This window comes from Falco peregrinus, chromosome 7, assembly GCF_023634155.1.
Source record: "Falco peregrinus isolate bFalPer1 chromosome 7, bFalPer1.pri, whole genome shotgun sequence".
Taxonomy (NCBI): Eukaryota; Metazoa; Chordata; class Aves; order Falconiformes; family Falconidae; genus Falco; species Falco peregrinus.
This window is the reverse complement of record NC_073727.1, coordinates 9,513,268-9,530,312: the sequence shown is the minus strand read 5'-3', so window position 1 is coordinate 9,530,312 and position 17,045 is coordinate 9,513,268. Positions and strand designations below refer to the sequence as shown.

Below are 17,045 nucleotides of genomic sequence, written 5' to 3'. Positions count from 1 at the left end.
ATGATACACAACAAAGCAGCTGCAGGACAAACCGTGGAGGGAAACTATACCCTTCTGTGCGCTACAACACACTGCATTATTATTATAGAAGGGCAAACAACTGTTTATTTGGAGGGAGAGTGAACTACAAACTGGAAACCCATCTGGGCCATAACTGACGTTACAGCCCAGCAATTAATATCACTGTAAGAAACCCCAAGTTCTACGTCAGTCAAAAAAAACCTCCTTGGCCTTCCAATACTGAAACCGCATGTGGAAAGAAAAGGCCAGACTGGATTTACATACAGTTGCAAGACATAAATGCTGATGTTTTCAAAGAAAACAGAAAGATTAAAATTTATCAAAACAGTTGAAGTAATTTAAGCACCACACATCCTTTAACAGAAACAACTTAAATATGTTTTAGTTACACAGATCTTCCCAGCCAGACCTTTGACACCTAGCAGTTGGGTTCCATGTAGAAATACACTCAAGTAAAGATATCTTTTTTCTTTTGGAAAAAACAACGTGCATGTGGACAGCAGACACCAATATCTACCTTTCATCTTGCTCAGTCCCTAATAGGTACTACAACCCCTTCTGCTACCGCATTAAGATTGGTATACAAAGATTCTAAAAAAGGATCTTATTTTGAGTTTTGATTTCTACTTATCATTAGAACCTAACAACTCAGTCTTTTGACTACACGTTTTTTGCTCAGTGACTCAAAGATATTTAAGATTTTCAAGTTGATATCTTTACATTAACTGATCTTTGCTAAATAAAGATTTTGAAAACTGAGAAATAATAATGTTGCCAATGTTAACATGTTAAATTTTCCCAAATGTTCGGAAGACCTACTTTAGTATTTCAGTCTCGCTAATTTTTATCAGCTGTGTATCTATGCCCTTTACTATCACTTGCCTCTTCTTCACTGCTGTTATCCTCTTTTTCTTTTTCATCTTCTTCTTCTTCTTCAGCTTCACTGCTGGAGCTGTCTTCTTTCAATTCTGTTTTCCAGTTACTAGGAACAGTTCTGTTTTTATGGAATTCAAGGGCTTGGTCAAAAGCTGTAAAAGGACCAGCATTTGTTAGCAATGCAGGAGTATCAGTTTGACCATACATTTAATAAAAAAAACGGCTGCACACAGGAGAAGGAAGAAATACTGATAATTAACAATTCCACCCCCAAATTCAAAGAACTTCAACAACAACACTGTGTTGTCCATCCTTATTTGTCTTCCTCAGCCAAACCGGATTAATGTTCTCTGCAAATCAAGTTATTCAGAGCTATTATTAGCTTTATTACCATGTTAGTGTCTACAGACACAAATAAAGATCTTCTGTATTAGGGCATATATGAAAATTTACTTAAGGGAACCCCTACTCCAACAGGTTTTCACTGTGGTTTACGTACATATTTATATGCATACATAAATATTTATACATATATATATTAATCATATATATATTCCAACAAGAAGGAGAAAGCAATATGCACAAGCTAATTCTAAGACACTGATCATACAAACTCAAACTTTCAAATTAATCCACAATTCCAGTTTCTTGACACTGCATAAACGCAACTTATAACTATTAGGGGTATTATGATAAGCATAACTCTATACGAAGGTCTAATGCAAAAGACTGAACACTAATAACCTATAAATCTAGCATGCACTGTATGATTATATCCTTTGTTTGGCATGTCTGCATTTAAAACAAGTGCAGTAGAGTGGGGTTTTTTTAATTAAAAAAAGTTCCTCTAGATTTTAAGAAGTGTTCTCCTTAAATACATTATGCTATAGGAAAAGATCCTGTATTTTAGCATTTTAAAGACAAACTAATCTACTATAAATTCAGTTCGATTTACATAACAAAGTAAATACATATGAATGTGCTTTCTCATAGAAAGATATTTTTACCTTGTTTTAACAAAGCATCAGGCTTTGGTGAAGTTTCAGTAATCTCCCGAACATCTTTTCTTGGCACAGAAACACTAGATAATTTAGAAAGTGTTAAAAAAAAAAAAAAAAAGTATTTCAATATCCTTTCTGTAAAAGCATTCTGTTAAATTGAACCAAGCACAATAAATGGCTGCCATTTTTAAAATAAAAACTGAAACCTAGAAAAACAGAATTCTATTATCCACCATCAATCCCCCTCCCTGACCAACATGAGCTTAAGAACACAAAGTTCCTTATTCTATTGCAAATGCCACACAGTCCGGTTTTCTTTGTTTCTCTTATTTTCTTTCCTACTTTGAGTACTATCAAATCTATTTTCAGAGAACATGATAACTAGCAGTTGTAGTCTAGACTGAGATAAACATACGCCTTACTACCACAAAAAAAGAAAGAATTTCTATGTGTGCATGTGGTGCATGCACACACCTCCACCCCCCCTGTAGCTGGATTAGCTTATGGCCACATCTCTGAAAAGCAGCGCTCTGTTCCAACCAGAGCAGGAGAGTCTCAGGCCATTCTCAAAGTCATGAAAGACTGCTTTGTTTGCCACCACGGTAACAATGAAACTAAAGCTAAGACAGGTAAGATTTATGCAACCCATTATTAATAATGCCAAAGTTCAAGACTATCTTCATCAAAATGCAGGCTGTTAACAGTTTTCTAAACATTAGAAAAATCTTGGCAGTGCCTTACTGAGCTTTCTAATGTTATTAATGCTTTACCCAACACATCTCATACAGTATTTCACTTGACAGGTATAGATTTTATTCAGTTATCAACTTCTACTCACAATTTGCCATCCTTGAAAGAGCGAACAAGAATATTATCTTTTTTCACTGCAATATCATCACTACAATCCGGGCAAACCACCTGCAGAGATATTACAAATGCAAAGTTTAGAGAGAAAAAAGAAAAACAAGAGAGTAATAATATATACCAATGCTTCTCAAAAAGCTTTTGGGCTCATTTCTCTTTAGCAACACTGAGATCCCTCAAAACACAGGAGCGGTGACCTCCTGGAATTACTGAATGCACAAGGTCATGCTCGCTTCCTGGAGGGAACTGACGGCTGCTGTCAAGAGACAAGAAAGAGCACCACTCTGACAAAAGTTAGGTACCTGTCACGCCACTACAGCTTATTCTCCTCCTCATCCTAAAAGGAGAGAACTTCCACCAAGTGCTGCCAACTGAGCTGGAGACCTCGTCTAAAACTTCCAGAAATTGCAAGGATGTAATCACACACAGTTTCAAAAACAAATGCCTACAGGATTTATGAAATACAGTTTTATAATGGAGGATTCGTAGGTTATCTACCTAGGAGAGAAGAGTGCCTCAAGTACAAGTATTATGATAGGTATTATGATAGATATTATGATTCTTTAATTCAAGTAGACTAATCAAGTCTAGCACTGAGATAACATATTAATTATCTGTTGCAACTTTAAAAGCTATTTAAGTTTTGTTAAACCAATATAGAAGTTACTAATTAAAAAGTTTCAGGAAATTTCATTAAAAGAAAAATAAATACTAATTTTCCAGAGTTATAGAAGAGAAAAGCAACCCCCTCCATCACTCATCTTTCTTCTTTCAAAACTTGTGTAGCTCCCTGAAAGTTAAGAAAATTCTAGCTGCTACAAAACCCCAAGGAGCAGCAAATGACCGCAGTCCTAATTTAGCCCTGGTAAATACCTCTTCTCTCTTAGACCAGCTCCTTTCAGCCCTACTTTTTCCACCATACACACAAAGATACTGCACAACAAAATGTTTTTTCCCTCCTTACACAGGTCACCAGCCATATGGCATTTTAGAAGGTAAAGTCAAAAGTTCCAACTGATTTGGAGAGCTGCGCATCACACAGCATAAGCTAAAAATAGGCTTCTCGAGAAAAGTGAGACTTAACAGCCTCAGTCTCCAAATGCAATGCATTCTACAGTCTCCAAAGAAACTACAAAACTACAACTCACTAACTGAAATGCAGTTTGAGATATAGTTTTCAACAGTTGGTGAAGGTAAGAGAGAGTGATTAGCACCCCCCTTTGAAACAGAGCGGTGCAACCTCCTGGCTCTCTGAAGATGGAGAAAGGTCCTTCTGGCTTTAGCTACTGGTTTTCTAGAAGCATCAAAATCTCAGTATTCAGAAATTCATACAGAGGTTGGGAAACAGCTTACAACAACCTCATCTAGTGCCTTTACATCAAGCAACATCACCTCAATTTTGCCTGAATCAAGTTTTCTAAATTTCTTTGCAAAACAAACTCCACTGAATCACAGGAGAATGAGGGAGATGATCCTATGTAAACTCAATTTTCTGAAAATGCTGCAAGCAGATTTCCTCGCTGCACCTTCCAAAAGCCTTTAAGTACACATTAAAATGAAGCAATGCTATAAGGCTTACTAAATCATACTCTCTGACATTAAGGAGCAACTGCCAGGCCTTTTTGCAGTTACAATTAGCCATTGCTCTCAATCCACCACCACCCCCCAAAAAAAACCCAAAACAAACCCAAACAAAGAAAAAAACCACAAAAACCCCATGCATGCAGGATAAAACCAACAGTCAGTCACTGAGTCTGCAGAATAATTCTTACCAGATTTAGATTTCTACAGCTCTACATTTATAAGCGACAGGTTATAGGACTGATATCCAAAGTTTCTACTACTAATCTGAACTGTTATTTGCTGTAAAGGTTTAGACTAATCCCTGAACGTCTTTTCACATAATAAACTTGCACAATTTCCTCTGTGCTTATACACAGAGCTTATCTGCACACAATATAATTAATTAATAATTAGCATAACAGAAAGTTAAAGCAAAATTTATCAGTAATAAGATAAAATTACTTTGTTGTTAACAGTAGATGTAACCTGCTTACAAGGTAAAAGAATGGAGAGGTATAGCTACAGGGGAGAGGATTACAAAAGGAAAAAAGAAAAAAAAACTATTTGGGGCATAAATCTATTCTTTGGCACAACCTTTCAGGTTAAATGCAATATGATGTTTATTTGCAGAGCTATAAACCTGATTACTAAAATAACAGTTAATCTAGGATAAGCTATTTCAGAGTTAACGAGCTCCACCCTCAAACTTTATCCCCCTACTGCTTCTCATTCATCGCAGGAAGCTTTCTATGAAGAACGAGCTATTCCAATCTCCAAATGAAACCCACAGAAATAACAGTGTGTATCGTTAGTATACCCTGGGAGCCTAAGCAACAATTCAGTTCATTTTTAAGGTCTGACCCACAGCTACCCTGAGTAGCACTACATCACTCCCATGCAAGCACAATACCTACCAGAGGGACTGCATGGAAACTGCCACCTGCCACATGCATCACCACAAGCGCTAACCCAACAGTGTGGCATCAGCCACCTCAAGCCAGTCCTGCTGCCCGCTTCTCAGAGTGTGGCTAGGAGGCAGGCGACGTTGCATCAATCTTGATGACAGCTTTCAGTAAAAAAACAGCTCGATTTTCTTGTCTATTACTGAAAGCCTCTGCTAAAGCTGTCATTAACATGGCATCTCCTTCCTGTATATTCTGCCCTCTCCCTTGTTATAAAAAAAAAAAAATAAATAAGACTGCAGTAACTCCTTCTCTCCCACCAACTTTTCCAACAGAAGTCCTGCTGGAAAGCCTCTGGACTACACTACAAGCCGCCAGAGGTGGCAAGTAGAAAGCTGCAGCTGAGAACTACTGCACACACTAAGGGTTAAGTGTGATGGCATCTTTCCAAAAGCAAAGCACAAGTTTTCCTGAAATCAGAGAAACTTTTTAAGCTTTCATTGCCAGGGAGAAATATTCAAATATTTATAATTCATAATAAAATAAAAATTAAAAAGCACAGTAGTAGAAGGTACCACATATGAAAATGTTAATTTCCAAATATGAGTCAGTGTATATGCAATCCTTAGACTAAGTGATATTTTATTATAATTATTATTAAAATATATTTAATCTATTTTATTATAACTATCTTTATGCCAGAATAAAGAAAGATAGAAAATATTTGTACTAAAAGACTACAATGTTATTTTAAAGTAGAGAATTACCAATGAATTTCCTATCTACCACAGTGACAAAGAAAAAACATTTCATTATATTATCAGATGTGTTTATATAGAACACAGAAAAACAACACCCATGTAATCACTGAACTTCCCCTCTTTTTGCACTTCTTTATACTTTCTTCCTTCATAGAACTTGGTAGTTTAGAATGATGACATGCAATACCCTCAAATTTAGTTCAACAACTAAACACGCTGTTAAGCTGGAATTAGTCAACAATTATGGCTGTTTGGAAAAAATAAAGCCACCTTAGCAATCACTTTCTCTAAAGAAACATACTTACATATATATTGCCTTTGACTATTATGATACAGTCCGATTTGAAGAAACGTATTAAGTTCTAATAAAAATAGATTAATCCATCAAAAATGAAAAAGCCTACCAAACAACCCACCTTTCTTTGGTGCCTAGGAAATTAATTAAAATTTGTAAAATAATAATAAAAAAATATGAAACTCTTACCAAGGCTGGAAACCACAGAGCTTTCTTTTTATCCACACTGAAGCAGTCCACACACACAACTTTCCCTAATAACTCGTCACTTTGTTTCCTATCATCTTCGTCTTCATCGCTGGAAGAGGATGAAGATTCTTCTTCAGGACTAAACAACAGAAAAAGACTTAAAACTCAACTATTCAAAACTTGGCTATTATAATTACAGGAGATCCAAAGCTAATTGTCAGAGGCATAAATAATAGTGACTTGAATTGTCTGTCACGTGTTTTAGGATTAAAATGAATGGAAGTATTTACAAGGATATTATAATAGCAACTTCACAAACTCAAACATTACAAACCCAGAAATGCACACCTACATGTAATACATGCAAAACCACCACCATGCATCCACACGGAAGAACAGAAATGAAATACACTGTCAGGACACTCAAAATTAAAATTCTGCCCTAGTGAAACACTGTTCAGTAATACTGTTGCGGTTGCAGTTTTGGACAAACATTATGCTAAACCATTTTGGTTTTCTTCTTAATCTCACTATGCTTTTACTTTAACAGCCATACAGAATAAAAAGCTATTTTAAGAGAGGACAAATCTCTGAAGAAGAAACATCAGCTATGAAGATGAATAGCGAAGAGAAAAAGTAGTCTGTTTATCCTGGAACAGTTCTCTAAAGATATGCAGTGAAGCATTTCAATGACTGTTTCAATTTCACATTGAACAAAGTGCTGCAATGTAAGTAGATGAGCAAAGGTGCAAGTATGTTTTGATTAAAAAATGTTCTGGCTCATTGTTTTGACTGTTCCAGTACAAAGTTGCATCTGGTTTTAACCAACGGGGAGTCTACATGTACAAAACTATTCCAATTAAAATCACCTGCAACTGATTTTAAAATAAATAAATGGATAAATAAATAAATATTCAGCACTCCTGGCTCTCTCCAGATATATATGGTTTTACTAGTCACTTTGAAGGTTAATTCTCAGAAAACACACAGTGTGTTCAACGAGCACAATAAGCAGAATTTTAAAAGCTATTTTCCATTTTACAAAAAACAATTTTTGAGTACAAAGTTCAATATTAACAGACAACTCACAGCATTTGTGTAACAGAAGATAAGTGATTTAAAGTCTAAGGTGACTTATGTTTGATTTTCCCCACCCTAATCTTATGTCATCATTTGGAGGGCTAATAAAGCATTGATTTTTTTCCCCTCAACCTCCTTTTAAAAAAGTAGTGATTTCTTCTAAAATACAGTATAAAAATCTTTCAGGCTGCTTTCTGGCGTTTGAGAATCTCTTGTGGGAAAAGAAGTAAAGGACTAGAAAGAAAGCCAAGGTTATTTTAGAAAGACTGTAAAGTTAGTTCAGTTATATCAGTATCTGTGCAATTTGTCTTTTTACTCAGTTCAGACAATATTAATCATAAGTTAAATGTTTTGTTTCTGACATAATAATGTCCTGTACAGGTAGGGAAAACAGAGAGGACAACCCAGCCACAGACACCAAGGATGCTGCAATCACATTCTCTGTGGTATATGCCAGCTTCTTCCATCTTTTCCCTTCAATACGTCACAAATTACTAAACCAGTAATTGAGTAAATTTATAGTACCTCTATATACACAGCGCAATATTTATTTCAAGCTATCAAAAATAGCATGAAAGGGTAATGCAAGCATGAAAACCCCCTTTCTACCCCAGCCCCTACTACAGCAAAACTTTAAAAATAAAACCAACCAACCAACCAACCAAAACCAAACCCACCCACAACTGACAAAGATGAACAGTCAGTGGAGTATTTAAAACTGTTTTTTCAAGATCACAGCTACCAAGAAGTTTGGCACCTGGGAAATCAGGCCGCTACTCTTGAACTTTGTTTTTCTATCAGTAAGCTTTGCTGCAAACCGCAACACTGTTCACCTATTTCTAAAAGCCCTTAAGAGACCTTGTAATGAGAAACCAAAGGTCTACATGAAGATTCTGGTACCTTCTACAAAGACTTCATAACAGGTGGACAAAGGCTGCATTGTAATGGGTCTAATTTGGGTCCAACACATTTATAATACCAACTTTACTACAGAGAAGCTTGTGAATATAGCTTAACAACACATTTCCACTTGGTGTGCCATTTTCTTTTTTTACTGAAGTAACAAAAACAAGAAAAAACACTTTTGCCTGTACCCACTACTATTTTAAATACTGATTACACAAAAACTTCTTGTAATTCTTACATGCAACAATACACGCAAAACCGACTTGCAGTTTGAGCGCTTTTCATATGGCTTCCTGTTTTTTCAATGTGAAGCCTGCACGCAAAATAAAACTCCACACACGCTGAAAGCTTCAGAATTGAATACAGACAGCACAGATGCAAAGACGTTAGACTTACATATGATTGGATCTCCTTCCTCTGTTTGTTTTCTTTCCGATAACAGGAGTCCCAAAGTGTTCAGGATTTGTGAGTGGAAGCTGATCTAATGTCTGTTGAAATGAAAAAATACATATACACACATATATAAAAACATCTGGCATAATTTATTCTCCAAATCATAAGTTTGTATAACCTAGTTAAAGTAATTTTTGTCAACAGAGAGACACTCTCTCATTACAAAAGAAATACAAAAGTTCAGCAGAGATGTCACTGCTTTAATTTTAAAAGGTAATGTGTTTTGTCTTGGGGTTTGTTTTTGTTTTTTTTTTAAACACTTTTTCCACATCCCTGAATAATTAATTTTTGTCCAACACACAAACAATTCCTCCCAGAAGTCCTGCCTTTGGACCATTCAAACGCAGAGATTTAAGTATTATCTCTACAGGATGAATTTTCTACTTGTCCTATTATCAGATTAAACACCCAGTCATCTACTTATAAATGAACAAAGGTCCCCTGTGAAATGAAACTGCAAGATAACTCAGTAGCAGTAGCAGCAAACATCACAAGTTAATTGTATTTTTCTTAGTAATTCAGATTTTGATATGGGAAAGAAAAATTCTAAAACAATTTTAAAGAGCTTGCTATACTGATAATTGAAAAGGTGCTAACTGAGGCTATATTAGCATCAAACCAAAGGAGAGAGAGAAAGAGAGAGAGAGAGAGAAGGAAAGAACGTTCTCCATTCAGGCAAAATGCTAAAGCATCAAGAGGACTTCATGGACATGCAGTATCTTCCTTCCCTGAGACTGCTGTCATCTGTTTAAATTATAACCATTCCAGATTTGAAGGTTCCTGGTACACAGGGTTTTTCTATAGGCACTTACTCCTTTCTTTGAAAGAAGGCATAAAGCTTTCCCAAGTAAACACAGTCCTTCAAATTACACTTCTGAGTTGTGTATGCATTTTTAAGCGTGACACATCAAGAAGAATCTCAGAAGTATTCTGTTTCAGACAGAACTGGACATAGAGACAATAAAATTGGCTTTTTAAATCTTAAAGTAAATGCATGATTACTTCGGAGTGTGGGGGACACACTGAAAGATCCCACACACTCAGCAAGTCAGAGATCAAGCTAAAGCAACATCAGAACAAGACAAACGTGTGGCACTGGTTTAATAACAAAAGAAACTGGAGATGCAATTTTCCCTGCTGAGTAGCTATGCAATCATGAGGTAATTAGAAATACACAACATACATTTCATTGAGGGCTGGTGACAATGAATTGCATATCAGTGACTTCTGGCAAGACATCAAAAGCTAAGACAGTAAGAATGACGATAAAATAAAAGGTAGGAGTCACCTGAATGTAAGGTTTCTTGAATCCGACAGAATAATGTGAAGTTACCCTTGTTCAGCCAAACGCATTGCAAAGCAATATATATACACACACACTAAAACTGTCAACCTGCTTACTATAAAGTAATACTCCTGAAACCATTATTAAAATAGTATTTATGCAACACAAGCAATCGAATTTTCAGGAGTGGTGATCATTAACAAAATAAAATAAAATTTTAAAGGTATTTAATCAAATGAACAGTACAATCTTTAAATTATGGCATTTATATCTGAATCCAGATTTAGGCATCTAATTAGGCCCTCCTCTTTACATGTGTTTAATCCTGACTTAGGATTCTAGAAGGTATCTGAACCTTCGCAAGAATGCAGTTAGCAGGCAACAAGCTCAGCTGACTACAATAAAACATATTTATGTAGAGCAAAGAACCCTTGTCTTCAGTAGCTTTCCAGTAAGTAACATGTTTACATAAATCTGCCCATCAAGTTCAGATTGTTTTATGTAATAAGGAGTAACCCTCATTCTGAAATTTCAACTATTTGAAATTTGCTACAAATGTCTGTATACTTTAATATGCAAGTCACCTTTAAGACATGAACCAGTTTCAAAATAATGGTAACTGTCTTCAAATTAACAGGTAACAGCAACTTATAATTTGCCTTTTAAAAGAAAAGTACCGATCTTTCAAGTTTATCAGCTACTACAAATTACACTTGCTCATCTATGTACAATTCAGCGGAACTTAATTATGTCCAGAGAATTACGTAAATTTGTTCATGTAGCGTATTTTGATTTTTTTACTTACAGATTTATTTTTTTTATATAAAGCAAAGTAGTTCTGTGATTGCAGGTTTTTGTGTGATCTACAATCTATGCACCATTAGAAATACAAAAATGAAAAATACTAAATTCTGATTTTGTTGCTTAACTTACACGATTTAGTGAAATTAAACTGATTTAAATATTGATTTTTAAAAAGAGCAAGCCAGACCCTGCAGACTGTATTTTACATAATCCCCATTTTTAGTAGCATGGATGTATATAACATACTGAATACTGAGGTACTAAAAATAGCACTTTTAAATTTTTCTAAATAAAAAGTTGTCGCATAAAAATTCTTCAATTACCTCGCTTTCAGCGAAATGTCTTTCTCCTTTCAAACACAGGGAAGAGCGTCTAAGAGTCTTCTCATCACCATCATCAAATACTGTCACCAGGCAGGAAGAGAAGCAAGGAAAAATAGATTATTTATTTATTTATTTAAATCCAGATATTGCTAAGTGATCAATTTAGGTGTCAGAAAGGATGAGATATATTCCTGCAGCCAGGGCTTAAAACAAAGCTGCACCTGGACACTACTGCACATTCAGTAAAGCATCTGCACATACTGACCAAATACATAAGCTGCTGTCTCACCACAGCTACTCCATGCTTGCATATCTTAAATGCAATCCTAAGTAGCAGCTGAGCAGACACCTCATTGATCAGGACATAAAATTAAAAAACAGTGCATGCCAGACTTTAAAAAACATTGTGCAAACATTTTCAATTTTTACAGAACATTATTACATAACCAGGAGTTCTAAAATATTCAAATGGAAGCTATGCTTACTGTGGAGAAACATAAATGGGTATTTTCAGAAAGAAAGTTACAGTTGAATGCCATGTGATAGTTCAACACCTTTCTCTGCTGACTTCATTCAACCGTGCTATAAAACAAATGTCTAAGAAAGATGACCATCAAAGTGCAGACAATCATCAAACCCCGCTGTAGTGAGAGAACTGGAGCTCCTGGTTTCCATCTGCTACCTCTGCTATCACTAGGATCAACTGGAACCAAGTTCGTAACAGTTGGCTTCAGCTGTATGCTTTATACTTTTGAATCTTGAAATATGCTGCACACATTCAAGGTGGGATCTTCAGAAGCTGATAAACTAGCCATGTAAGAAGTAAGCTTTCATCAAATTTTCTACAGCTGCTTCATGGAGGAAAACTTGGTGCTAAGTTTTAACTCTCAGGCTATGCCTGCACTGTTCAGTGAGACAAGAACTGACCTCCTCTCCCCTCCCCAGCAGTGATAACAATTACATTCTTTTCCCCATACTGCAGTGACCTTGAAGACTTTTGTGGGCATGAAAACAACCCCAAGATTAGATTAAAATAATACATTAAAAAGTTTCAGCGATTTCTTAATATGTGTCTTTCATCGTCATTCAAATAATCCCTTCTGTCCGTCAACAGTACTTCTGATTCTGTCAGTCTCATAAGAATTCAACCATGTGGCAGAAAACTAAAAATATGTAAACTCTTTCACAAACAAGAGTCAAAATAACTGTGTTAGGAAAATGGCTGACAACCAGCAAAAGATACCTGGCAAGATCAGAGAGATTAATTTTCAGCCATGTCTGGCTTTCAGATAGTGGGTGCTATACTCTATTTTCAACATCTACTAATTTAAATTAAAAAATACAAAAAGCAACAAGGTACATCAGAATTATTTATTGGTATTTATTTGATATGAAAGTCACTCTTACCTAGTTCTGAGCATTTTTCATCCCTATGCAAAACTCAGTACTGATGATGAACAAACTTCCCTCCCTGTAACTACCATTCCCCAGTCTATTTGTACTACAGTAATTGTGGAGTACTGTTTAGTGATAAAATATCAGTTATAGATGCCCATCTGTCATTTCAAAATTCGTTGAGAAGTATCAAGGGCAGGAACAGCACAAGAAAATACACAGATTTGGAGCTGCACCTCAAATGGTCAACACATAATTAAGCCCCCCCTTGTTTAAGTGAAGTAGAAGGCAGCAGGTTCCTAACTCAGTCTGTGTTAATTAACCTAACAGTCTCCTTACATAATGACAGATTAAAAAAAAAAATAATCTATCCACTTCAAGGGATAAGCTGACTACAACAGAGGTAAACCTATTCAGAGCTAGGTAGGTAGCCACATTATGTGTCCTATTTGGTAATCTGCTTGTGGCCTCTTCCCTGCCAGAGGGATTCTTAATCTTGTTCCATAACATGAATTCATTCAAAGGAAAAGCTTCACCTCCCTGCAAGACTTGTGTGGCCAGCATAGCACATACGGCTGCAATGCATGACATTCTAATCTAATGGAACATCCTCAAAACAATCTACTGAGGAGACAGGAGTGTAATGCATTTTGAAACACCTATTCTGAAACTGCAAGGGGGAAAAAAAAAAAAGGCAACCAAATTAAAATAAAACCACTTTGAATTCTGAGAAAAAGCAATATAATGACAAAAAAGTGCAGAAGGGGATAAGACTAATTTTGAACATGCACAATTCTACATTTTTAGTAAAGCAATCCCATGTTCCCCCCCCCCAGTAAACACAGAGTTAAACATTAATAATATCATTTAAACTTTCTAAACACACATTTATATGACTAATGAAACAGTATCTAGTTACCAGGATTGGAACACCTCAAGTTTTTTGAGGAATTCTTATATGACAGGCAAATTAACTAAGGACACTTCATGTATTTATAACTATGCTATAGTAACTGTAAAAGGCTTTACCAGTTTTGGTCTGCCAGGGTTTTTTTGTTTGGGGTTATTGCTTTTTTTATGAATTTAATTTAGTTGCTATCTTCCTTTGGTAGGAAAGTAGTAGCACCAAAAAATACATGTAAACCTAACTTGATGTCCAATTTTATTCAGACAACATCTCATGAATACAAGACAGACAGGGATGATCTTAAAGCAACCTTGCTTGTACTTCAGTGCTGAAAGTGTTCTCAGGCAGCCCCAAAATGGTTATTCCATGCTTCTGCTGCACTGGCATAAACAGTCTTAAGCAACAGCTTCTGGAAAGGTACTACTTCAGCTCTGTCTGTCCCTTCACAAGGTTTTTCACCAAATCATAGTCGTTTTAGCCACAAAATCATTAGCAACATAAGTAATAAGATACTTCTCAAAAAAGTGCTCGGACAACATTAGATAACTGCTGGTTAAGATACGCGCTAATTCTGAAATCTGGTAAATGGCAACTCCCTTGAAGTAGGACTTTCACTCAGATCTGCAAAGTCATCACTGTCTGTAAAGATAATTTCAGTCTCATTTCACTCAGCCTCCTGACAAAGATTACTCTAATCATCCACTGCTAGAGTTACTTCTCTCTCAAAGTGCTTTTACACAGCCAGCAGCTGTGCTACTTTTACTGATTCTGCAAGGTCAACATGCTTTTGTCTACTTTTATCTACAAAATATGGTTTCCAGTCTCAACTCTTACATCTCTTCGTATTTCTCAAGTTCAGGATTTTTGACAGACATCTACTTTGATTTAGAGACTGCAACTCCATGCAACCTACCTTCAAGATTTAATCTGCACGGACTCCTATCTTACTCTTCTTGCTGAACTTCTAATGTCACACTTTCTCAGAAGCGTAACATACAACACAACATAGTTCTAACACCAGCTATACCATTCTGTTTTTAAAAGCACTCATATCTGATCCACTTCTATACTGCTTACCAAAACACTGTCTGTAATGTTAATCCTTGCCTTTATACCTCATGTTTCACCCCATCCTAACCTGATCTCTCCTCTACTCATACATTCTACTTCTCCAACAAGAACACAGATATATTTTCTGCAACACGTATCTGAAAGGTCTTAAGTAAACTTACAGCTCTATTCCTTTCCAACAGGACTATGACTAAGGAAAGTTCGTCTTTCCCTAGTTGTTCAGCATTGCCTCATCAACAACAAACCTCAATATCTCAAAACAACTGTCTCGCTAAGGTTCTTTCAAGACCTGGTCTTCATCTTCCCATGCCCCAGTTACGTGCCAAAGACAGGAATACGTAGTTTCTGAAGAATCAATACATTTCCTGTATACCTTTAAGACTACCAGTACACAGGTGGAATACATGTTGTCATTCTACAGCTGACCAGTTTTCCCCAAGACAGACTAATCTGCTGCTACATAGTAAAGAGCAAACCCATGTTGTATAAATTTAAAATACATATTTAAAGGGGAAAAATATGTATATTTCCTTGTGGGCATGTATGGATACGTCATCTAAAGTCTGAAATGTCACATTAGAAAATAAGGAAAATGAATGGGAGAAGACTTCTTTAAAAAACAAGCTATCACTGCTTTTACAGCAGCTGTTACCAGGATTAGGCCTGAAAATAGCGAAAAATAAGTACTGCAACTTAACATTTTGAAAGCACTTCTATTCCTTTTTCAAGGAACTATGACAGCATACTTTGCTCCAGAACATTTAACAGTAGTATATTAAATATCTAAGAAGCAGTTACCAATTTATAGAGCAATTTACTAGGTCTTTATTTGGGGTCCCAGTTTCACATTGCGAGGGGTACCGTTTCTTATACAAAACCCAAACTAAGATGTTTAGGTTTTGGAGGGTTTTTTTATACAGACTTTGAATACCTAGGCATCTCCAAAAAAATCTCTCCCACCATGCTTAAGATATGTCCAGGTCACAGGCTTATTGTTATTCAGATACATGAATTATTTCTCTTACCTACAGTGTACCAACTTGCATCTGTTAATTTGTTGATAACTGCTTCCTGGTATGTTCCATCTGGATTCTTCACTTCCACAACAGTTCCTACCTAAAATACAAAAGCCACTTAGCACTGGAGAGCTTCTGAAACAGGCAATGAAGTTAATAGTTTTATATTCAGCAAACAACAAAAAAATTAATTTCTAACCTATTCCTATGTTAAATATACCATATTTTTCCAGTTTCAATTGGATATATTTGTATCCCTCAAAACTTCTTTTACATTCCTCTAAAATAAGCCAACTAACTGAGCTAATTATTTCCTGCCAGCAGGTGGGGAGCAAGAACCAATTTGAGTGATGTCATTCTCTTGTGTAAGAGCTTGCCCATCAAATCCTCTAGCCGAGTTTTCCAAAGCAAGAGTGACTAAATATCAGAGCCAGCCAAACTTCTTAGCTTTAAGGCCAAAAAGAACCAAGAGGCTTGCATCAGCCTATATGCTGCATGCCCTTTAACTACAAAGGAAAAAGTTACCATGGAAAGTATACTAACTATAGCTTTACAGCATTACCTTTTATGCTTTGTGATCCTATCTAGCCTGCGTAATAAATCGAACCTTCCACTTTGACCCCATACTGCATATACACATTTATGCCAAATACTGCAAAAGAACACTTTTCAAAGCATTAGCAAAATATAAAACAAATATATTACCTTTAAGGGACCCTTTATGTGGTCATCCTGCACTTCCACTGTTGAAGAATCATGTCGAAAAGTTACCTAAAAAAGATAATTCAACTGACAATCACTTGATAAAATTGAGCGGCATGAACACATGCAGATGTGAATAGCCCTTCTCTTACTCTCGTCTTACAGTTAGTCACCATAATCATTCCACTTGCTGAAAATTGTTTCATTCCTGTATTTTAGAAATATGAGGAGACATTTTCTGAGCCTTCAAAATTCCTAAAATATTTTTTTGTCTTTCAGAACAGAACCATTACCTCTGAAGGAAGTGACAACAATGTTTAATAGCTGCAAAAGATCTCTGCAGTTCTCTTAACGATTTGTAGTGCTCCAGTACCTCAACAAGAAAGAGTTTCAAGAGTTCTGTGTATAAATAATTTTAAAGAAACATTTATATTTCAATGCTCTGAAATCAAATAGTTTTAGCACTTACATCCAACCCCCTATCATGGGCCCTGTGTGTGTGTGCTTTTGCTGATTAAACTGCATGCTCCTCACTCGTGGTTGAAAGACTCACACTGCTGTCAACTAACCAAAACTAACCACCCAAACAGCCCTTCAGTTAATGCCAGCATAGCCTACACACTGCTATAGT

General features: G+C 36.0%; 1 protein-coding gene across 6 annotated transcripts in view; it reads right to left on the bottom strand.

Moving 5' to 3' along the window:
• Positions 1 to 17,045, bottom strand: part of ARID4B (AT-rich interaction domain 4B) — a 93,526-nt gene that overhangs the window by 42,307 nt on the left and 34,174 nt on the right. For all 6 annotated transcript variants that reach the window (XM_055810677.1, XM_055810676.1, XM_055810680.1 and 3 more), the window contains exons 4-11: positions 16,418 to 16,483; positions 15,722 to 15,812; positions 11,324 to 11,403; positions 8,855 to 8,946; positions 6,473 to 6,611; positions 2,737 to 2,816; positions 1,905 to 1,978; positions 904 to 1,049 (exon numbers count right to left, since the gene is read on the bottom strand). In XM_055810677.1, coding sequence (XP_055666652.1) covers positions 904 to 1,049; positions 1,905 to 1,978; positions 2,737 to 2,816; positions 6,473 to 6,611; positions 8,855 to 8,946; positions 11,324 to 11,403; positions 15,722 to 15,812; positions 16,418 to 16,483 — 768 coding nt within the window. The remainder of the gene's footprint in view (positions 1 to 903; positions 1,050 to 1,904; positions 1,979 to 2,736; positions 2,817 to 6,472; positions 6,612 to 8,854; positions 8,947 to 11,323; positions 11,404 to 15,721; positions 15,813 to 16,417; positions 16,484 to 17,045) is intronic.